The 23,420-nt window shown below is 57.4% G+C and overlaps 1 protein-coding gene across 1 annotated transcript in view; it reads left to right on the top strand.

Moving 5' to 3' along the window:
• KDM4B (lysine demethylase 4B) overlaps positions 1-23,420 on the top strand; it is a 121,136-nt gene that overhangs the window by 52,386 nt on the left and 45,330 nt on the right. The window contains 2 exon segments of the mRNA XM_070793049.1: positions 15,806-15,855; positions 19,590-19,693. Coding sequence (XP_070649150.1) covers positions 15,806-15,855; positions 19,590-19,693 — 154 coding nt within the window.

Raw genomic sequence — 23,420 nt, 5'->3', positions numbered from 1 at the left:
CACACTCCCTGGCCCCCAGGACGGCCCCCAGCACCTTGACCCCTGTGCTGCACCCCTGGTTTGCTTGGGGTGGCCCCTGCTGTCCCTGCCGCCACCTGCCCCCTCCAGCCTGATTCCTGAGTGCTAAGAAGCAGCCAGAGGGGTGTGCTGAACACAGCTCTGGTTCCCTGAAGGAAGAACATTCTGGAAGGGACCTGAATCTTGGCTTCTGGTTCAGAGGGGGTGGGAGTGCACATGGGGTCCCTCACGCTGCCAGTGTGGCCAGTTCAGCTGGACAGGGTGGGGACCCCAGATGCTGGCATGGCAGCCCACGCTCATCCTTCAGTGATCACGTGCAGGCCGTGTGTGATGCAGGTGTCAGTCCTTCCCTGCTAGACGTGGACCCCATGGAGTCAGGGCCTTCGGTCCCCGATGCGTCCCCATCCCCAGCAGCCTTGCATGGGAGGGGGAGGGCTCTGATTACCAGGAGAGCTGGGAGCACCACGGGCATGGAGGTTCATGGCGTGTGGAGGCCACACTCCCTCCTGGGCCAACACAGACATCACCCTGGGGGCAGGGTGGCAGGGGCTGCCGAGGTGTCCTCTTGTCCCTGGGCTGCGGATTCAGGAGCCACCCAGGATCCTGGGAGGGCGGTGCCCTGCTCCCGACCCTTCCCCTGGGCCCTGAGTGTTCCCCAGTGGATCGCACGCCCACATCTGTCTCCCTGATCACACCACTGCTCTTGTGACTACAGGAGCTTAATTGCAACTATTTCAGTGTTACGGTGGCAGCACTCTCTTATAAGTGTTGACTTACTCAGGTTGCATGTCTTCCTGAGCCTTTCTGAGCCTGTTGTTACTTTGGCAGTGTGACTTGAGTGTCAGCGTGATGCAAACAGCCTGATGTCGATAAAGTCGTGGAATTTACTCTGCGAGGCCGGCACTGTGCCGCACTCAGGCAGCGAGGCTAAGAATACCTGCAGATCTGAGGCTCCAGATCCCTTTAGAGACAGGATTTAAAATAGACCTGGCCTTCCCGCAGCCTGGATGTCGGGCAGTGAGGCCAGGAGGTCGTGGGTGGCGGGAGGTGGGTGTTGCAGTTCTGTGTGATTCGGGGACCCATCCTGTTTGGCTGGGCCTGGGTGCAGGTGGTGCTGGGTCAGCGTCCCAGGGTCCATGCATCTGCCTGGGCTGCCTGGGCAGCACGCCGCCAGAAACCATAGATGAGTGTGTTACACACCTGCCTATGCTTGCTGCCTGGACATAGGGCTATATATCCACACATAGGGGTGGGGAGACCGGGCGGGACCAACTGTGTTCCCTGTGGGGATTGTCCTGGCCATGACTTTGGACTCTGCGGTTGGTTTTCCCCGGCTTCCCCAGCTGCTTGTGTTTGCTGGGGAATCAGGCTCACCCAAGTCAGGGCACGGAGGAGAGGCTCTCATGTTGTGCTCAGTCCTGGGGTGTGATGGGCAGATTGCCGCAGGCAGTTGGTGGAGGGGGGTGCGGGGGGGAGAGCCTGGGTCTGGAGAGCCTGGCCTTCTCCCTGACCTTTAAGGAGCCTGAGCGCTGCTCCAGGTGTGGTGAGAATTTCTCCTTTTGACTCCTTGGCACCTGCAGTTTTTCTTTGGCATCTTTGCTCAGGGGAGTTCTGTAGGAGAGGGATCAGGCAGGCTTTCTTTTGCTGCTGGGAAATGTAATGCCAAGCAGGCAATTGGCTGAGTCTGCACTTGATACTCTGGAGGTGTGTGTGTGTGTGTGTGAGAGTGTGCATGTGTGCGCATGTGTGGGCATGAGTGTGCTTGTGTGCGCACAGGCACATTTGAAGGTGTGTTCCCTGCCTTGGGGCCCAGGGAGGAGGCCAACTAGTGTTCCCTGCCCTCTGGCTGCAGCTTGGGGAAAAGGCTATAAGTTGGGCTCAAGTCTGTTGCTATTTGGGGGCGGGGGCTGCTGGGCTGCTCCCCTCCCCTCTGATGGGCGCCCTGCTGGCCCCTGGGGACCCCCCTGCAGGCCCAGCCCAGGCAGCAGCGGTCCAGTGCCCAGCTGCGCCTCCTGTCCCAGGGGACCAGCTCCTCCGCCCCGCTCCCCCACCCATCCCCTGCCTCCCTCCCTGGCCACAGGCTGCAGGCTCCCACTCCGCCTGCAGGTGGCGCTGCTGGACCACAGTGCCGGCCCCCTGAGAGGGCCTTGGCTTTGTTGTCCCGGGTGGCAGAACTGGGAGTTCTGATGCTGGATGGAGCCAAGCAAAGAGACCCCAAGCGGACCCCTAAAGGCGCAGGATGCTGGCACAGGGCTGGGAGAAGCGTTTTAACAGGAGCCCAGGAGGGCTGAGCCCCTGGGGCTTATGGGAAGCACAGCTGTTACCCCCCTTCACTCCGGGACCTCTCCTCCTCCCCGCATAAAGCCCTGGGCCCCTTCTTGTCCGGACCACACTGTCTTCCCTGATGCCACCAACCCCGCCTTTCTGCTTGTCAGGATTGTGTCAGAACTCTAGAACCAAGAGCTGGCCTTGGCATTCGAAAATTAACTCCTGAAGTTGGAGAGACCTTCCAGTCTCAAACCAGGGCATTGAGTATCATCAGGCTGCGAGGGTAGGGTGGCATCACTACTTATGCTGGAGGGTGAGACAGCACGCAGCTTCAGAGGGTTTTGTGTGGCGTGGCTCGGCATGGTTTGAACCACAGATCAGCCCGGTTATCGGACTGCTTCTTGCCAGCCTCGCTCGCACTGACCCTGTGGAAGCCTGGTGCTGCCCCTGCAGAGCTGGACAGCTGTGTCAGTTGACAACCCATGCCACGGGCGCCTCGGGGTGGATTGGGCACCCAGGGGATCCCAGGGCACCCCAGGGGGCCTGTGCCCGCCCACCGCCAGCTTGGCAGTGGGATCCAGTCCGGAGGCTGCTTCCTGGAGTCTCACAGTTCTGGGGGGACAGGCACAGTTGGTGTTTGTTCAGGGGATGCAGAGTGGTTTTCACATCACGCTAGGCAGAGTTAGGTCAGCCTTCTGCGGAGGAAAATCTCACCATATGCTCTACTCCGGAGCCAGTGAGGCTGAGGGGGGTGATCCGCTGAGGTTCCCGATGATCTGATGCCTCGTGGTGAGCCTGGGCAGCCAGGCGGCACTCCAGCCCAATTGGCTTCTTGGTGAGCAGGGGTGGGAGGGCTCGTGACGCAGGGTGCCCTGCACAGGTGGTTCGCGATCCACTGAGACTTCCTTGTTCTTTGCGTGTTTGCCACAAGCTTGTCTGTTTACCCACTGTCTTGGTGGCATACTCCCTCCCTCTCTCTTTTTAAAAGAGTTTGTTTTTTAGAACTGTTTTAGATTTGCAGAAAAACTGAGAAGCTAGCACAGAGTCCTGTGCACCCACCACCCAGCTCCTTCTTAGTTTACACGAGGCTGGAACATTTGTTGCAGTTAATGAACCTTATGGAGATATTCTTGTTGACTGGAGTCCTGCTTCATCCAGCTTGCCTCGTGTCTCCCTGGTGTCCTCTTCTGTCCCAGGACCCCCGTGACATTCAGATGTTCTGTCTCCTCAGGACCCTCTGGGCTGTGATAGTCCTCAGACTTTCCGTGCTCTTTTTTATTTTTTAGAAATTTATTTTATTGAAGTATGCACAGCAAAGGGATTTAGTTATATATTTATATTTATATATATATGTACACACACACCCACGCTTTCCATGTTCTTTTCCATTGTGGTTTACCGTAAGGTATTGAGTATATTTCCGTGTGCTCTACAGTGGAGCCTTGTTGTCTGTCCATCCTATACATAATACTTTGCATCTGCTCATCCCAAACTCCCACTCTACCCTTCTCCCCTTGGCAGCCGTAAGTCTGTTCTCTGTCTGGGAGTCTGTTTATTTTTCATAGATAATTTCATTTGTGTCATATTTTAGATTCTATTTAAGTGCTATCATACGGTATTTGTCCTTCTGTTTGATTTGCTTCATGTAGTACGATCCTCTGTAGGTCCATCCATGTTACTGCAAATGGCACTATTTCATTCTTTTTACTGGCTGAGTAATATCCCGTTGTATATATAAACCACATCTTCTTTATCCATTCATCTGTGGATGGACAGTTAGGTGGTTTCCGTGTCCTAGCTATTGTATATAGTGCTGCAGTGAACACTGGGGTGCGTGGATCATTTCGAATTATAGTTTTCTTTGGGTATATGCCCAGGAGTGGGGTTGCTGGGTCATGTGGTAACTCATTTGTGCTTTTTTGGGGGGAACCCTTATGCTGTTCTTCACAGTGGCTGCACCAGCTTACCTTCCCACCAACAGTGGGGAAGGATTCCCGGACTTTCCTTGTTGTTGATGCCCTTATGATTTTGAGGAGGACTGGGGTCAGAGATTTTATAGAACTTCCCTCCGTGGGGGTTTGTCTGGTGTTTCTCTCACCGTGGCACTGGGGCGCTGGATGTGGGGGGAGGACACAGGTGAGGGGCCGTCTCATCCATCATCTTGGGGTGCCTGTCGTCAGCATGACTCTTCCCTGCTGGTGTTGACCTGGGTCCCCCGGCTGAGGTCATGCTGGTCAGGTGTCTCCATTGTAGAGTCATGCCACCCCCTTCCCATACTGTCTCCCTTTGGAATATTCTTTTTTTTTTCTTCAATACCTCAAATTTCAGAAAAGAAAAGAGAATAGTGAACAGAACAGCCTAGTGTCCGATGCCCAGATTGGACAGCTGTGGCCGATCGGGCGTCTTTCATCTCTGTCTTCCTCCCCGCTCTCTCCTGCTGGGCGGTCTCCATTCCCTGCTGCTCCATAGCTGATCCCGCAGATGGACATCTCACGGTGCCCAGGAGCGGGCCTGCTGGGGCCTCAGTTCAGGGCCTGAGGCAGAGTCGAGTGGTGGCGGGCCAGGCCCCTGCCTGGGGCTCTGGAGAAGGTCCACTTGGCACTGGGGGTCCTCTCACGCTTGGACCCTCTGGCTTAGGGTGGGCCCAGTGCCTTTCCAGGGCTCACCTGATTAGGTCAGGCCCACCAGGGTCACCTCCCTATTTGAGGCTCTGCTGATCTGGGGCCTCAGTTGTAACAGCCAAGCCCCCTCTAGCGGCACTGAGAAGGGTGTTGGAATGACCGAGTGCAGGGGCCTCGAGAACGGTGCCTGTCATGGTGCGTTCCCTTCTTGGTGGACGTTTTTATCATGAGACGTAACACAGAACAGAAAATCACATGAAATGTACTTGTCCAAGGAAAGATGATTGCACGCAGTTTATCAGATGGCTGCCCCGTCCACCTCTGTGTAAGCCCCCGGGAAGGACAGTGTTGGAAAATGAACTCCCTCATTCCCTGTCCCGGGCCCCCTTCCTTTGTGGCCTCATCCCCACCCCTAGAACTGAGATCATCCTCTCGATTCTGGTGGTCTTGTCACTGCTTCTCTGGGCTGTTTTCCACGTGTGCTGAGTCCCTGGGGGACACGGCTGTGTGCCGGCTGGGTTTGAAACCCCAAATCACGGACTGATTGGTCTTCTGCGTCTCTGCTCTGCGTCTGTGAGGGTGTGTCCTGCCACGTGTGGTGACACCATCCATCTTCACGGCTGCAGCATTTTCTGTCGTGTGGCTGCGCCTCCATCTGCGTGTCTGTCCCCTTGTGGGTGGACATTCGGGATGTTTCCAGTTTGGGGCCTGGCCACACTTTGTGCTGCCTTTTACCTGCTGCTCGTGAAGAAGTCAGTCACTGTACGTGACGACATGACACGACAAGAAATAGCTACAGCAGAAGCCGCGTTGTCTTGCCCGCAGCTCCTTCACAGACAGGACTGGATTGGTGAGACCATGGCTGGGGAGTGGTGGGGCTGGGGCCGGGCCCAGGCTGTGGGGTGAGCCCACATTCCTAACCACTGCTCCGCCCTGCCCCTTGAAGCATCATCCTGCAAACCAGGCAGGTGCTCCCATGGGGACAGCGTGTGTCCCAGTTGGCAGAGGTGGCTCAAACTCCAAGGTGTGGGAGAGAGTGGATCCTTTTCTTATAGTCCCCCAGACATCTCTGAATCAGGCCTGCTGAGCTGAAATCAAAGCCTGCGGATCCTTGTGAGAGATGGGGGAGCTACGGGGCTCTGGGACCCAGGCCAGCAGAGGCTCTGCCGCCTTAAACACGTGGCTCCTGAGGTCACCCTGGGCAGACATTCCTATGGGGCAGAGGGAGGCGTGTTCCTGAACTGTGATGGGCGGGCCAGGGAGTCAGTACCTGGCTTCTGCCCACGTCTCCTTGGCCAATGCTGGGTCATGGGGCTACACCTTCCGGCACTGGAGCCTGGGAGCCATGGTCTGACCATGTGTTGGGATCGCAGGGAGGGAAAAGGACAGGTGAGCCATAGCTTTGCCGCCTGTGGATGCTGGACAAAGGCGGTTTTGAGGTTATAGAGGAGCTGGGTCAGCTCAGGCCCTGACAAGGTGCTCACTCTGGGCCGAGCATGAACCACACCAGGGCAGATGCCATCTGTCAGGGCAGGAGCTTGTGTGTGTAGCCCCGCTGTCCCCCATGCCCACCCCTGAAGGGGCATAGGGGGCCAGGCAGGAGGCAGGTAGCAGCTGGGACCACTGAGATGGATGGAGGCAGGAAGGCTGCTGGGCTGAGGCTTGTGGGAGGAGAGGCCGCTGGGAAGCCCATGGAAGGGCCCTGATGGAGGGCGGGCAGGCAGACCAGGAGCAGGGAGATGGGAGGGCCCTGAGTAGGGAGTTACCCCACGGTTCCAGGAAGAGCCCTCTGGCCAGGGGGACGCTAGCTGTGGAAGGGAGGGATGCGAGCCTGGGCGTGGGGGTTGGTCTGGCAGGTCAGGGTAGCCCTTGCTGCCTGGGCAGGCCGGCCTGCCTCTGTGGGCACAGCCATCTCCTGTCTGTCTGTCACTCATGGCCACAGGCGTGGCTGGCCTGTCGCACAGCCCGCTGGCTTGGTCTGGCAGAAGCAGATGGTCCTTCATTTTGGAGTCTTTTTGTTCAGAGTGGGCGCTTTGGGGTTGGAATGGCCAAGGCTGTGCTGGCTCAGGCTGCTTGAGTGATCTCTGCGCTTTTGCTTTTAGGGTAGCAGGGGCCAATCCCGCCTGCCCAGGGCGGGGCACCAGGCTAGTCGCCCTAAGAAGCCATTGGTTCTAGAGAAGAGTCGTCGCTGGGCATCTGTCCATCCTGAGATGCCCCCACCAGTAGTGTTTGGATTAGGGGTTGATTCAAACCCAGGAGTCGCTCACCCTCCCACCCATCCTGTAGATCTGGCTCTGTGTGCTGGGTCTCGTTTCCATGGCAAACTTCTCTGCTGTTGGCCGCTTTCAGCTCCCCGGAAGGGAGATCCCTGCGAATCTGAGCTGAGGGCGTCTGCGTTAGCTTTGCTTCAGAACCTGGCTGAGGACGAGTTTCCCCTCACGTGGGCACAGCAGCAGGAGATGGAAGCCGGGCTGCGCGACCGGCAGGCTCACGTGGCTGGCGCGAGACGAGCTGAAGGTGCTCTCTCTGCGGCTCCTCTCTGTGTGCTCTACCCACCCTAACCCTCCCAAAGCACCAGGGTCCCCACACATGAATAGGCCCGGAGCCGCTCCGCTTTAAGGCCGCCCTGGCTCTCGCAGCCCGAGGACAGACCTGGACCCCTGGGCACCCTCTCCAGCTCCCCCAGCTCCCCGCACACCCTGGCCTGGCCTGTGATGTCCAAGTCCTGCCCTGCGGATGCTCCTGTGCTCTGTGGACCTCCCTCTGTTCTTTCCTGTTCACACCTTCCTGGGTTTTCTGCAGAAATAAATCGAGGGAGGGGTGTCTCCCACTGGAGTGGAAGCCATGGGCCCCGGCACGCTGGGAGGCTGCCTCCTGGTTTTATGATCAGCAGTTGAGGCCAGTTCGAAGGGGAGATGGTGATGGCTTTTCCGGTGGCATCGGGTGCTCACTGGCACTGCGTCCCCACGCACTGAAACCCCCATCACTGGCAGCATGAGGCCCTCTCCCCACTCTGACCTGAGGCTGTACTGATCGGCTCGCCTTTAAAACCTCACCTGAGAAGGGCCCCCACAGCTTCAAAAGCAAAGTCGAAACCCAGCTCACATGTGACTCGGCATTTTTTGGTCCTGTTGTATAACAAAAATAATTCAAGGACCTGAAATAGACCGGGGCTGGAGATCAGATGCCTCCAATTCAGTGTTTAGTTGCCTTTAACACTTGCCTTGTAAAGCCTGCTCCTTAATAAAAGTGGTGACCGGCTCTTGTGAACCGGGCCCTGGGGCTGGGGGTCATTGAGGTGCTGAGCCACCCCCAGGTTCCCTGGCCCCTCACAGGGCGAGTGTGCAGGCCAGGGCACTGTCCACCTGCGCCCTGAGAGGCCTAGGCGGCCCGCCTGCAGAGCGTCTCCCCTGGCTGGCATCCCCACCTGAGACTCCCCATTTTCTCTGAGCAGATGCTCCCAGGACTCTGTTTATCTCGTGCCCGTCTCAATAAAAATGTCAGTATTTGAAATCACTGACACTGCTGGTGTGAGATACCAAATTCCATCGTCTATTGTCCCGTAAAACGATCCATTAAAGATAAAACCGCCCGCAGCTCAATAAGGTTCTATCCTGGGGACAATCCTCCTAGGTCCTTGGCTGATCCTATCTCCCCAGCAAGTGTCTGTATCTGTCACATAAAGGGCCCCGGTTCCAGGACAGATGAGGGGGGTGGCCTCCTCCTGCAGGCTGCACCTCGGAGCCCGAGATGGGAGCTCCTGATAGAATCAGGGCTGCCATCCTTTCCTTTCGCTGTCAGGCAGTTTCAGTCACTCTCAGGGAGCCGTGCTGCCCGGCCTAACGACTCTGCACAGTGGTGCTCCAGTAGGGGAGGAGGGGGTGCCCCCCAAGGGACCCCTCCCCACCCTGCCCCCCGCCCTCCCCACCCGGGCTAGAGCCTGACCTGGAGGCGTACTTCCCTTGCTCTCCTGAGTGTTTAGAAAGGGCTCAGTCCCCCGCTCCCCATGCCAGCAGGAGCTCTCCCCACCTGCCCAGGCAGATGGGTTGGTGACAACTCTTCTGCCCGCCCCTCCCAGGAAGGCAGGGGACCCCGGGCATCTCGGTAGTCCCAGGGCTGTCTGTCTGCCCAGCCTTCGGACCTACTCCCTCATGTTTGAAGGGCGAGCGAGCCTGTCGGCTTTTTCTTACATCTTTCATTTCTCCTGCTTGGTGCCCGTTTGTCCCCCTTTAACCCTGCTGTCAGTGTGACTGCTAGTAATGCGTCTTTCACGTTTGAACCATCATGATGAGGCCGCCCCGCTCGTACCTGACAGACTAGCCTGGCTTGTGTGCATTCTGGAGTCACTGTTGTGATCACATCCAGTATTACCTCCTTTACTGAAGGACAAGGTTAGGGGCATGGAGGCGTTTTGTGGTATAGGCTCACCTTGTTTTATTGTGCTTCGTAGATGCTTCGATTTTTTTACACATTAAAGGTTTGTGGCAACCGTGTGTTGTCCAGTGATGGTTAGCACTTTAAGAGAGCATTTTAAAATTAAGGTATGTGCAGTATTTGTTTTAGATATAATGTTGTTATTGCACACTTAATAGACTGCGGTAAGGGTACAGTTTAAATGTACCTTTTCTTACGCACTGGGAAGCCAAAACCTCACGTGGCTCACTTTATCGCAGTGGCCTGGAACTAAGCCCGCCAGATCTCTGAGCTCTGCCTGTGCGCGTGTTGCCCTGGCCTGCTCCGGGCGGGGACACCGTGCGGCTCGTTGCCGGCCTCGCTGAAAGCTTGCCAGTCTCCTGCACCAGACTGGGGATTCTGTGAGGGGCTGGGACCTGCCCAGGTTTCTGTTTGCCCTCGTTTGTGGTCAAGAATTCCTGCCTCTGGACCCCAGACAAGGGAGAGGGTTTACCTTAGTGGTTTTTATAGTCTTCTGGGAAAGTACAGACGAAGCCTGGCTATGTACTGATTAAAAAAAAAAAAAATTCTGCACCCTCACTTAACTGTTTAGTTCTTTTTAAAAAATGTTTTATTTAATTAAAAAAAATTTTTTTTCTTTACTTTTTGGCTGTGCTGGGTCTTCTTACTGCAAGGAGGCTTTCTCTAGTTGCGGCGGGCAGGGGCTACTCTTCATTGTGGTCCACAGGCTTCTCACTGCAGCAGCTTCTCTTGTTGTGGAGCACAGACTCTAGGGCGCTCAGGCTCAGTAGTGTGGCTTCAGGGCTTAGCTGCTCCATGCCACATGGGGTCTTCCCAGAGCAGGGATCGAACCTGTGTCCCCTGCATTAACAGGTGGGTTCTTCACCACTGACACCAGGGAAGTCCCTGGACTATTCAGTTCTTAATTTCCCAGCTTGTTCTCTTAGTTTCCCCAGGTAGAAGGTTATATTACTTTATGTGAGAAGTTTGTCTCATCCCTGTTGACCATTATTCCCCTTATATCTTTTTGCTGGCTTCTCACCTGGCCAGCGTCTTCATTGCAGTACCGTGGACCGCTTTGCCCCGACTTTCTGGGGTGCCTCTCCTGCCTCACCCCAGTGAAGTGTGACCATGGTAAGGTCTCTTCTTGTTCTAGATAGCTAAGAATTTTTTGTACTGGATGATTTGGAGTTTTATATAAATGAAAGTCATCTGAAGTGCAGGGATGGGTCGGTAGAGCAAGTCTCTGTGGCTCATCTCCGTGGGGCTCGTCTCTGTGATAATCACATTCGGGGTAACTGTTTCTCTGACCGTTTGGCTCTGCACTGCAGAGGAGTGGAGCATGGCTGCTCTGGCCGGGCTCATCTCTAACCAGTGTGGAGATGGTGCCTGGGGAGCTGGGAGTGTGAGGGGAAGTCTGCTCTGTGACCAGGTTCTTCTGCTTGGCCAACCCAGACCACGGGGCAATGAGCTGAGACTGTCCAACTGACGTGTGGCTGGAGAGGGCACGGGCCACGATGGGCTTTGTGCTTGAGGGTCACAGTAAACAGCTCTTCTGTCTGGCCAGTGCATGGGGCTCTGGGGCCACTGGCGTTGGGAGCTGCCGGGGTTTCCCAGGGCCCATGCGGGCAGCTTGCTCGTGCCTCGAGCAGGCGTGGTCTCGGCACTTCCCTGGACTCTGCCTTCTTGTTTCTGTTCCCATAATTACAGCCTGTTAGACGGTGAGGGGCCTGTCTGCCCCGGCCTTGTGCAGACACTGTGAAATTAACTTCCTCGCCCTCCGACTCACGTCAGGCTGAACTGACATTTCCAAAGGGCTCCTGGCTGGACCCCTGCTCTTGGCTCACGTTCCTCGGTAGAGAGGAAGGGGGAAGCTGAGCCTCATGCTGGGGGGAGCTGTCAGGCCAGTGATGGAAGAAATCCCGAGCGCAGTTGTCACCAGCGAAGTCACACGCATCTCCGGGAACAGATACTGTCTGTGTCACAGTGCTTCCACCCTGGCTCCAAGCAGGACGGTCCTGTAGGCCCGGGCAGAGGCCGGGGGCCTCGGGAATGGGCAACAGGGTGTGAGAGGCAGGCCCCCTCAAGCCTTGTTACCCTGGCAGCTGGCAGGAGCATGTGGGAATTACCTTGTTACCATGGCAACACGCCCTGCTCATAGGGAACTCGATCCTCTCTGCCGGGCCCTGCAGTCCAGGGTGGGCGGCCAGCTGAGCCAGTGGGCCCTGTGGGGGTACACTGTCTCCCCCTGGAGGGGGTGTTTCTTGTCCTGGGAATTTGTCCCAGGACTTCAGGTTTTCCTGCTGGTCTGAGAGGCAGTACCCACCTGGAATTGTCTGTCCATGGCCCGGACGAGGAGGGACAGAGGCCAGCCCCCTACTTGCCTCGTCTTCTGAGGTCTCATGTGGCCGTCCCAGGGCAGTGGCACACGACTCCCTGGGCCTTCGGGGGTCAGCTAGACACACAGGCGCTGTGGTGCACACCTGCCAGGGTAGCTGTCCCTCCAGGGAGGTGGTCCCAGTGCCCACTCCCGGGCCAGAGGGCACCAGGTGCTGGGAGTCCACACCCAGAGAAGCCCGGGTACCCTTGAGGCCCGAAGCCACTTGTTCCATCGGCAAAGTGATGGTCCCCGAGCAGGTCTCTACTCTCCACGACAGCCCGTGTTCCTCTTCCTGACACACTCATTTAATTTTTAACTCACAAGGCATTTGCTTATTTATTTTCATTGTTCTTGATAATAATTCTAAGCCATTAGAGGGGAAAATTATATTCAAAAATGCTGTTTCACACTTTATTTGTTTGATGATTTAGAGCGATAGAAAATAGCACATTTGCTGGCTTTTATAGTCTGATAATTATTCACATCCATCAAGCCATTCCAGGGGAATAAACAAAACACCAAGAAAATGACACTATTAATAGCATCCTCTGCTGCGGACGGGAAGAGTCTCCGGGCCCGCTGTCTCGGCAGGAATGCGGGCAGCCCATCCCCGGCCCGAGGTGAGAGCTGCCCGCAGAGCGCATTTCCTTTCAATTGCCCTGTGTTCCTGGGCTCAAGAGCTGCCCTCCTGCTGGACTGAGGCCTCCATCCACCAGCACCCAGAAGCCCCAGCTTCCTTACTGGACTCTGGCTCGGTTTCAGCAGGGCCCGTGGGATGCCCACCTCTGTCGTCCAGTCTCAGTGTGTCCCTGGCCCCTGGTAAGCATGTCCAACCCCCACACCAATGTCAGGATGTGGGTCTCGGACATGATTGCTGGCAGCCATGGCCCCAGGCCTCCCTCTCACCCTATGCCAGGTGTGCGGTTCTGCACTGTCTTTTTGGGGGTGGCTGTGACTCGGGGCAAGGGGTGTGTATCCACTCCTCCAGGCCTCAGTTGTAAAAGAAGAACCTGGAGGAGAGGCTGGCAGATGCCCACCTTGTGGTGCAGCCTGCCTGTCTCTCCCCAGACCAGGGGGCCGCTTCCTTCTGGATTATGACATCCGGGCCATGATCACCATTGTTCCCAGAAACATCTGTCCTCATCAGCCGGTCACTTGAACAGTGAAACTGCTGGACAGGGCTTGTTTCTTCACTGTCACGTGGCTCTGCACACATCTTGTGTCCCCGCCTGGGAGCCAGCTCCAGAGAGACCTGGCTTGGTCTTTCCCATCACCTGCATGGCTGTATAGCAGATCGAAAAACATTTTATTGTCTCACTGAAGCCCTTGATACTTACAGACGACTGCCTTTTTGAAAAAGGCATCTGGCAAACAATGCCTGAATTCATCTCTCTCGGCCTCCTCAGCGATTCCACAACATTAAACCCAGAGTTATGGAGCCTGTCCGGTCTTGCTGCAGCCTCACGGGGTCCCATGCCTGTGGTTGCCAGGGCCACCAAGCCAAGAGCACCGGATTTTCCACAACTTTCTGGTTGAGTGTTGGCCAGAGTACTTTGTGTTAAGAACTGTCACCACCAGAGAGAAAGGGTGGAGGAAGAGGGGTGCATAGGAAGGGCTGGGAAAACACGTGGGGAGGTCCAGAGGGACCTGCCTGGCCGGCCTCAGGACTGAGGCTCCCTGTGCTGTGGGTGGAGTAACCAGTGTGACCCCCTCCGCGGGTGGCCTGTCCCTCTGCAGCTTCCCCCACGGAGCTCCCCTATTTCCGACTCTGTCCCCCAAACCCCCGGTCTGTTTTCCCTCCCAGTGGTCCCCAGATTCTGGGAGTGGTGCTGCCCGATCCTGTCCGGCCTGTCCAGGCTCTTCTGCTGTGACTGGGCCGTCTGGGACTAGACCGTACCCCCGGGAGGAGCAAGGGGCTATTGGACCAGGGAGATGGCTGTAGGGCAGCAAGACATGCAGAAAACTAGCCTTGCTGGAGAGAGCGCCCATGCTGGCAGAGAGCAGGATGGGGGAACGAGGGGGGACTGGGGGTGGGCTGGGCAGGGCTGCCTGCCAGCTGGGAGACCTCACACCAGCCCAGTCGTGAGGCGGATGTGGTCCCGGCAGACAGTTTGTCCATCGAAATAGGCAAGCATCCTTTGCCACCCAAGTGACCAGGGCTGCCGTCCAGAGAGCAGCTGCCTGGGATCACAGGCGGGCAGAGCAGATTGATTTTGGCCTTGATGTTTGACCTTGTGTTGGGGACAGAGTTCCTGGGGAGCAGGACAGACTGCCCCCATATTGGTGACCAATAAAGCTAACTCTGTTTTATGGCCCTGGAACCTGCTGTCTAATAGCCAGACAGATGCTTGCCACCTTGAGGGTGAGTAAGCAGCCTGGCTCAACCCAAGGAGCCCCTCCTCTGCCTTCTTACTTTATTTTTCTCCTCCCAGACCCGAGCCCGACCCAGTGGTGTGATGCTGGGTGGGGCTGTGATGATATAACATAACCCGGGCCCTGGCTGGAGACCCCATGAGGTTCTGCCATGAAAGCCCCTTGGTTTGGGGACTTTTCTCCAGTGGTGAATGTCTGCTCTGCAAGGGAGGCCAGTCCTGTGGCCCACTCACCTGGGCCTCCATTGCACTGGCCTTGCTTGGGAGCCCCAGAGGGGAGGGCTGTGGCTGGGTGGGGCTCGGTGAGTACCTACAATGCCACAGCCAGTAGAATTCGGGGAGCCTTCACAGCTGCACCGATGAAGCCTCAAACACCCTCCCTGCCTCCTTTGTATGGATGGTCCACGCTCAGTGCTTATGTAGTCAGGATTAGCACTCTGCCCTCCCCTGAAGACGGAGGTTTTCATCCTGCAGAGTCCTTGGAGGCAGGAGAGGGTAGCTCTGGGGCCCCTCAGCACCCCGAGGGGGTTGCCCAGTGGTTGCTGCGTGGCAGGCGCCACATGCTCTTGGCTGTCAGAGTCCAGACGTTCCCCGAGGCTGCTGGCTTCCGTCCATGAGTCACTTCTTCTCTCTCCAGGGGCTGCCCTTCTGAACACTCGGCCCGCGTCCTGCAGTCTGTACTTTCTGATAACAGAGGAGCCACGTGCCAACATATTCAACTTTTAACATCCACCAGATTCAATTAATCTTATCTTTACAACTCCCAATTACAGGCGGTAATTAAGTGAAAGCAGCATTGTAGACCCGCGATATTGCATTAATCATCACAGCCTTGGAGCCGTAAATTAGTTCCTTCCTGGCCCTGGGCATCTTCCCAGAAGGGATGGAATGTTTCATTCTGCTGTTTGTGGGGGGTGACATTAATCCCACCAAGGTGCCTTGGATTGGGATTAACTTTGATCATCTTTATGTAAGCGATAAAAGGCCGTTTAAAAAAAGAGTCACCTCCTCTTTGTCCAGATAATGGGAAATTCTCTGACGATAGCAGAATTAAAGGTGCCATGGCCACCGCCTCCAGGGCCCCGAGCATGCTTGGAAATTAATTGTTTTTATCCTGTTGGATAAACGAGGCAGCACAGCGTTCACCTATCTCCTCCCCTCGCCCCGTGTTATTTTATCAAAAGCAGTGATAAACCTCTCCATTGGGGTGGGTTCAGCTGGCTGCCATGTCTGGGCGGTCTTCAGTGTTTCCTGTGGTTCCCCCAGTTGGCTTCCTGCTCCGGGGGTGGGGGTGGGGCGGGGGGATGCACCCTCATAGGGTCTTGTTCTAGAGTTCCAGGTGTTGCTGGGCTTATTCAGGAGCACAGTCCCCCTCCCCCTCTGCACTGCGGCCTTGGGCAGGTCACTCTCTGTGGGGGTGGGGCATGGAGCAGTATCCCTGCCCCCACCCCCTTGCTGCCAGGACCGCGCCCCCCCACCCCCACCCCGAGTGGTGACAACTGGAAATGTCTCAGACATGGCCTGGTGTCCCCTGGGGGAAGGATCGCTGGCTTGAGAGCCACTGTCTGGAGTTTCTCCCAACAGGTCTGGAGGCAGATGGTCTGGTGACTGTAGTCGGACCCTTTACCACCCTCCCTCCTCTGGACAAAGGACACACCCCACATTTGTTTGAAAATGGAGGTATCCACCTGGCCACACGCTCTCAACTCTGACGTGCCTGCCTTCTCTCGTAGGTATGCCATTCCCCCGGAGCACGGCAAGCGCCTGGAGCGGCTGGCCATCGGTAGGTGCCCGGGGCCTCTGGGGCTGGGTGGGCGGCGGGCTGGCAGCCCCACCCTCTCCGGCTTCCCGCTGTTGTCTGGGTGTCGGTGTCCCGCGCCGCGTCCACTTCCTTCCCTCTGGGTCAGGCCGTGGTCCCCTCCGTGGGTCTGTCACTTGACGCATGCTGCACGAGTGTCGGCACTTCACACTCTCATTTTCCAGACTCTGGGCATGGGGTTTCGGATGTGACCCCAGGCTTTGCAGGCTGGAGGCAGCCAGTGTTCTCGCCGCCCACCCCCCAGCTCCTGGGGCTCCATCCCAGCCTCCTTTGTCTTTGTGGGGCCTTTGCTCAGTCTTGAGCATGAGAAGGCCAGTTCGGAGGTCCTCACAGTGCTGCACGGCCGAGTGGGGGCCGTGGGGCTGTCTGCTGTCCATGCAGGATTGGATCACCCAGGCTTCCTCAGCAACATCCCGCTATCTGCATTGAGGCCCTAGCTGGGGCCTCTTGGGCTGACCGGATTTATCAGAGAGGGTCCTGGGCTGTGTCTGGACAGGGGGCCACGGACCACTTGGGTATAGGAAGGCCCTCAGGGCATGGAGTCCTTCGAGACAAGCAGACACCCTGGCTGGGAGCCCCTGAGGCCTCTGTGTGCCCCAACGGAGGGCCAGGCCATGGCCCTGAGTCACTCTCATCATGGCCCTGCCCTGTCCCCACGGAGGCTCTTGTGTCATGAGGGTGGATGGCTGTCAGTGCTGGACAGACAGTAACAACGACTGGCCCAGCCATCAGCCCTTGCTTCACAGCCAAGAGCGGCCCCTCCAGCACAGGTTGTATCCAGGTGGGGGTGAGGGTCTGCCTCTCAGACAGCGCCGGGCCTCTGGCCACCCTGACCTCTGTGGCAGCAGCAGGCAGCTGGTACCCTCAGGCCGTGGAACCTTCCAAAGCCATGGCGTGGTGTTGGCGAGGCTCCCTGATGGCCCGCCACCGGCCTCCGTGCCATTCCCACTCTGGGGAGCATGTTTCTCCTGGTGGAAACTCCAGGACAGGCAGTCCTGGCAAAAGCCAATTGCACTTACTTCCTAAGATCTAAAGGGAAAGCCAAATTAGATTTTTTCCCCATTATCTGACTTTTTAAAATGCCAATTAAAAATGTCTTTTCCTGTTGTATTAGCTTCTGGTTGATGTAACATTACCACAAACTCCCAGGGGGCACTAGTGGTAAAGAACCCGCCTGCCAGTGCAGGACACGTAAGAGACCCGGGTCCCATCCGGGTGGGAAAGGGAGGATCCCCTGGAGAAGAAATGGCAGCCCACTCCAGTATTCTTGCCTGGAGAATCCCATGGTCAGAGGAGCCTGGCGGGCTGCAGCTCTTGGTGTCACAAAGAGCCGGACACAACTTAGCACGCACGCATCACAAACTCAGTGACTTAAAACAACACAGATCCTCTCAATTTTGCTGTGAACCTTAAACTACACTTTAAAAAAAAGTCCTAATTAAACCCACACAGATCTTTGTTCTCACACAAATCTTGTTTGTGGAGGTCAGACGTCTACACCGAGCCTCTTGGGGCTGAGGTCCAGGCATCAGCAGGCTGCCTCATTCCTGAGGCCCCCTTGGTGGGGTGGGGTGGGGTGGGGCAGAACCCAATTCCAGCCTCTCTGACTTCTGCAGGCGCCCCGTCCTGGACTAGGGGCCGTGCCGCTCTCATCCTGTCTCCCTGGTCCATGGCTTCCGCTGCTATGGTCCGGCCTCCCTTAACCCCTTCTTAGAAGGACCTTCAGGATGCCACAGCCCCCCCATCCAGGGGTCCAGGCCCATCTTACCTCAGGGGCCTGCACTTGATCCCATCTTCAGAGCCCTTTTCTCCAAGGAGGGGACCTTACACGGGCTGCAGGGATTGGGGCGTGGACGTCTTGGGGGAGCCACAGTTCAGCTCCCCACCTGCAGAGCCAGGAGCATCAGCGCAGGTGCTCTCTCTCTGGGGACCCTGGGCCTTGTCTTCAGCATCTCTGCTCTTGCTGTTCGGTGGGGGGGCCAAGGGTGTTTGCAGCTAGCCACGTCCGGCTGTTCTCCCTGAATGTGCCTTCTCTACTAGAAGAGTGTGGGGTGATCTGAGCTCCAACTAGAGAAGCTGGAGGCAGCCGGAACTGCTGCCGCGGCCTTTCTGACACCCGGACCTGTGTGCTGGCTCACTGCCTGGGCATCTGTGGAGGGCTTGGTTTGGTGGCCGGGGCTGGGAGAGGATGGGTGGGTGGGCAAGCAGGAAGGCGGCCCTTGTGAAGTCAGGCCGCACCTGGAATTCAAGGACAGGGCCGACAGCTCCGGAGGAGGGGTGGGGGACCTCATGGTTCCTCTAGAGTCCCTCGCTTGGCTTCTCTCCCCTCCTCAGAGGAAGGACGGAGGAGACTCCAGGGCTGGTGACTCACTGCCCTCCTGGGCGTCCCTTCCAAACTTTTTTGGGGCGTGCCTCCCGGGCAGCTTTGTTGAGATGGGTGGAAGGGGGTTGCAATTAATATGGAAAATGAATAGCTGCGCTCTGAATGGGCTCGCTGGGAGGGTTGTGCAGCCCACGGGGAGAGCGTTAATGTGTTGGCGCATTATTGGTGCTAATCACTTAAAATGTGCGCCTTTATTAGAGCTTTAATGAGAGCCACTTAAACTGTGCATTAAAAAGAGGAACTGCAGAGAGGGCGGCGGGCCGGGCGGCAGGCAGCCGTAACTCTAATGGAAATGCTTTTAGTGCAGAGCAGAGTGTGGGATTCGGTCATCCTGGCTCTTTCCAGAACCTCCACACTGGGTCCTTGCCGTCAGGAGCCTCCTCCAGCCTCGGCATGTGGGTGGGGCCATGTGTGCACACAGACACATGCACACAAGCACGTGCACACGTGCCCATCGAGGATGTGTGCTGGCTGGTCTCACTGGAAGGGCCCCGGGGCCACCCGGGCCTGGGGGTCAGCCCTCATGCTGCTGCCATGGGGACGTGTCCCATACCTCGAGGAGCCATGTGGCCCTCCTGTGCCCACTCTGTGCGGTTTGGGGTGAGAAGCTCAGCCACCGTGGGCAGAACCTAAGGTTGGCTTTTCCTTAACCATGAGACTGGCTTGTTAGTGACTTGAGTTTCAGCCAACATGTGATGTGGGAACAGCGCTGAGCTATGCTGGTGAAGCCTGGTGTCTGGGTCTAGGTGTCTGGGCCTCTCGTGGACTCATGGATCATCTTTTAAATTAGCTGCATGGCGTGCACTGGGGCAGAAAGCAGAGGGGCTGTGAGCACAGATAGAGGCGCAGGCCTGGGTCGCCCACTCTGCCCCCATGCCTGTGGGTCTGGGCCACAGGTGGGTGGGTCATGGGACCACGTGGGTAGAGAGCCCTTGCCCACTCAGGCAGCCCCCCTCTTTGTTGTGGACTTGGTCAGTGAGTGGGGGGGTCTCACACTCATTCCTCACCGCACAACTCATCAGGCTCTAGAGAGCAGCTCCGCTGTCCTGTCTCTCGGTTGCTCTCTCACATGGCTGAGTGACCGTGTGGAGGCCCCAGTGGGTTGGTTTTGCCTGAGGGGAGCTCGGAGTGGGGGGCAGTCTGTGGGCAGCCGTATCCCAACCGCACACCTTGTCTGTAGTCATGAATGTGGTGCCGTGCGTGGGTACACTCCACCTGGCGGGCCCCTGTGTGTTTCGTTCCTGCGGGGCCACAGGAGGACAGGGCTGCCTGGCCACCCCGCCCTGTCCGGCTGACACTGTCTCGTCTGCTCCAGGCTTCTTCCCCGGAAGCTCCCAGGGCTGCGATGCCTTCCTTCGGCACAAGATGACTCTCATCTCGCCCATTATCCTCAAGAAGTATGGGATCCCGTTCAGCCGGGTATGTAGGGGTGGGTATGTAGTCTGCTGGTGGTCAGGCTTCTGGGCCCGGGCCCTGCTGACCATGAGTGCCCCAGGAAACTGGTGTCTTCACACTGGAGAAGGTTCTAGAAGGGCTGCAGGCTGGGGTCGGGCCACACTGCTGGGCCATCAGCTCCTCCACAGTGGCGGTGAGGGTGGAGGTGGGTATCAGGAGGGGCTTCCCTCAGTCCCTCCCAAGCCAGACCTGAATATCTGTTGGTCCTAGGGTCAGACTGGGGAGTGGATGGCGGGGGCAGCTCCTGACGACCCTGCAGGAACTGCTGAGGAGCTGGGCCCTGCTTTGTGGGAGCCCCCTGCCCACCCCTCCCATGCCCAGGGCAGACGGCCTCACTCCAGAGGGAGTGAGTACCTGTTTAGAAATGAAGCGTCTGACTCGCCCGCAGCATGAAAGCTGCGATCTCATGCAGTTTCCTGTAAGGTGTCCACGTGGGGGTGTGAGGGGTGAGGCTGCACTGGGGGCGAAGTTGGCAGGGACTCCACCACCTGGGGGAGTGGGTGGGCAACAGGGACTGAGCTCTGGGGCTGGGCGCCTCTGTCCTGGGAGTGGGCCCAGCCGCTGTCACTCCTGGCCAGTCCCTCCCCACAGACAGGCTTCCTGGTTACAAGGGTCCAGGCGAGTGGCCCATGCCTGGAACTTTCTGGAAGGCATGTGGGCCATGGCCCCGAGGGCAGAGGCAGCCCAGCTCCTGCAGGTCTCCCCAGAGGGTGATCTATCAGGCTCAGAGCGAGCTCTGCGAGCAGACTTCATGCCTGCCTCTGGCCCCGGGTGTCAGCAAGTCGAAAACTGGTTCTGATGTTTCAGGCACGCAGCCACAGCATCACCACGCAGATGGGGGTGTGGCCTTCCTGCCAGGGCCACCCCCATCACTCATGCTCTTCAGGTAGCAGCTGTCCCTGTTCTTCTCTCAGTCCCCTCTGTCTTCTGGTTGGAATGTTGTTTGTTACCAGGAACCTTGCAGACAGATCACAGCATTGCTCACAGGACTGAGAGGTCCTTGTTTCCCATCGCTTTGTCAGGAACATCCTCCATATCCTGCCTCCTGGAGAGGGATGCTGGTCGTGGGAGTCAGCTGGTGGGTGCTGTCCATCCTCCCAGGTCGGTGCCAGTGTGGTCCTGCAGCTCATTTGTGAAATATCTAAGCAAGACCCACAGGCAGTGGCCTCCTGCTGGTGACCCTGCTGGTGACCCAGGAGAGGCAGGGCTCAGCGGCCATACCGGCTCCCACAGAGGGCAGGACAGAGCTTCACCCGAGGCTGTGGGACCCAGGCCCTTGTCTGGCAGCAGAGAGCCCTCCATGGGCTGCAGGCCTGGGGACCAGGCTCCAGGCCCCGCAGAGTCAGGGATGGATGGACGCCTCTCTCAGGGCTCCACGTGTAGCCCCTCATCTGAATTCCTGGTAAAAGAGTCACTCCACACTCCAGTTATAAATCTTCGTAATGGTATTTACTTCTGGAAGAAAAAGCAGATCAATAGCGGAGCTTTTTAATAATTAAAAGTGTGTGTTTCTGTGATCTGCCACGGACTTCCTCATTCATTCTTCGAGAGCTCGAGGGGCAGCCGAGCTCCGGGCTTCCTCTGTGACTGGCGTGCGGGGCCCGAGCTCCCTCCTCTCCCGACTGCTCCGCCTCAAGGCCGATCCATCATCCCCAATGCCTTCTAATTTATTGTCGGGCTAACGTTGATGGCGGTGACATGGAGGACAGCCTCCGTGGGCCCGAGGTGGAGCCACCGAGATGTAGATTTTCTGACGGGAACATAATCTTCTTGTCATTCCAAATGAGCACACCTTCCCTTCTGGGCCTTGATTTATGGGAGGGGTTGGGTGGGGGGCTCCAGCTTGGTTACAGGGACCCCACTGCCCCGCCGAGGCTTGAGCAGACCAGCCTTGCTCAGAGGCATCGGAGGAAGAGTGAGACAGCACTCTATAGGATCAGCTCGAGTAGGATGAGAAAATCAGTAACTGGGTTTAACGGGCCATCCCCAAACCCGAGTTTATTTACCGTCTCATGAGCTCCTGAGTCCTGCGACTGAAGCCGACCCAGGGGGCCCTGCCTGAGGACCGAGGATGCTGGCCACTGATCCTGGGGACGTTGCCCATCCCCACCTCCCCCCTCTCCTACCGTTGCTTCATCCCTGCACACAGCTGTCACTTGGACTGGAATTTAAAAATATAACTTAATCCACAGTGACTTCCCTTGATTGGTGCAATTCATTATTTGAAAAGAAAAATATCAGCGTGTTCTTAAGGACTGGCTTTCCTCCAGGCTACATCAGTTTTGATTGATTTTTGACTCTGTGCTTGGTTTCTGGACGTCTCACCCCCCACCACCTCCCACCGCTCCCCTTCCCCTGCCGAGGTTTGACTCCTCGTCAGTTCCTTAGATAAATCCAGCGATTTCTACTCATCTCTCTGGGGTTATTAGCAGGGCGCAGAACCACAGTCAGTGACAAAGCAGTGAATGGCCTCCAAGTGGGGCAGGAGAATTAAACAGACACACTTGGCAAAAGGAGGCACACGCCTGCAACAGCAGGTCCAGACACACCAGGACCAGATGTGGTGGGTGGCACCTGCCAACCTGGGGGCAGGGCTGGAGCCTTGAACCCCCCACCTGGGCCACAAAGACCCCTGACACTGCCGAGGGCACAGGGGGATCTCGCCGTCACTGCCACATTGGTGCAAGATGGGCAGCTGTCATGGAAAGCCGCCGGGCAGTTTCCTGGGGCCCCCGGTTCCCCCTCCGTGTCTGTTTGCTCTGGAGAAACACCAGCACCATTTGGAGAAGTGGTTCCACTGGCCCCGCCGCTCTGCTCGCTGCAATCCCGACCAGGGAACAGCTGCAGGCCTGTCAGCAGGAGGCCAGATGAGCAAGTAGGACATGTCCTCGTGACAGGAGGCCCTGTAGGAACAAAAAGGAGACAGCGGAGTGCCCACTGGGACGGATAAACCCTGAGGATGTGCCAAGCAGAAGAGGCCAGACCCAGAGTACACATGGTGTGGTCAGTGTCTGTGAAACCCTAGAGAGACCTGGAGGATGGGATGGGGCGGCGTTTGGGGCCACAGTCCCTGGAACTCCAGTCAAGCTGATCTGTGCTCCCAGCTCAATCCAGGAAATGATGGCCCTCCCGACTCCAGAGGTCACTCCTGCACACGCCTCTGTTCCAACAGCCCTACCTTGCGTCGCAGGACACCACGAGCGGGCGTGCTGGCTACTGTTACTTCTCATCCCTTTCACAACAGTCTGCTGTTGGGACGACTGCTGATGGCTGCGGGCGGTCAGTGGGGAGGGCCCTGGGGAGGAGGCTGCAGCCCCCACCTCCTCCTCGAAGTCTCAGGGCGGCAGTACTGGACGCCTTTGTGTGGTGTCATCATCCCCCATCCCTCATGCCCAGCTCCTGGGTTTGGCGTCTTTGATGCAGAGGCCGGACCAGAGTCTGGCTGTCCAGACCATTTTGAATATGCCTAGAGACATCAGCTCCTCCTGTGGGGATCTGACCTTGACACGTGTCCTCCCAGCCCACCGATACGTCACTTCAGCTGCTCTATCCTCACTTGGAAGGACCCATGTCTTAGAATCTAGTGGATAGGCTCCCTGCTCACAGTGGTGGGGTGACTCAGGCCAGAATCTGGGGCCGTTTCATGGGTGGGCCTACTTCCTCGCACGAGGACTGGATGCTGTGCTGCAGG

This window comes from Bos indicus, chromosome 7 (assembly GCF_029378745.1).
Source record: "Bos indicus isolate NIAB-ARS_2022 breed Sahiwal x Tharparkar chromosome 7, NIAB-ARS_B.indTharparkar_mat_pri_1.0, whole genome shotgun sequence".
In the NCBI taxonomy this organism is placed as follows: domain Eukaryota; kingdom Metazoa; phylum Chordata; class Mammalia; order Artiodactyla; family Bovidae; genus Bos; species Bos indicus.
The sequence above is the reverse complement of the archived record's forward strand: the minus strand, read 5'-3'. Positions and strand labels throughout refer to the sequence as shown.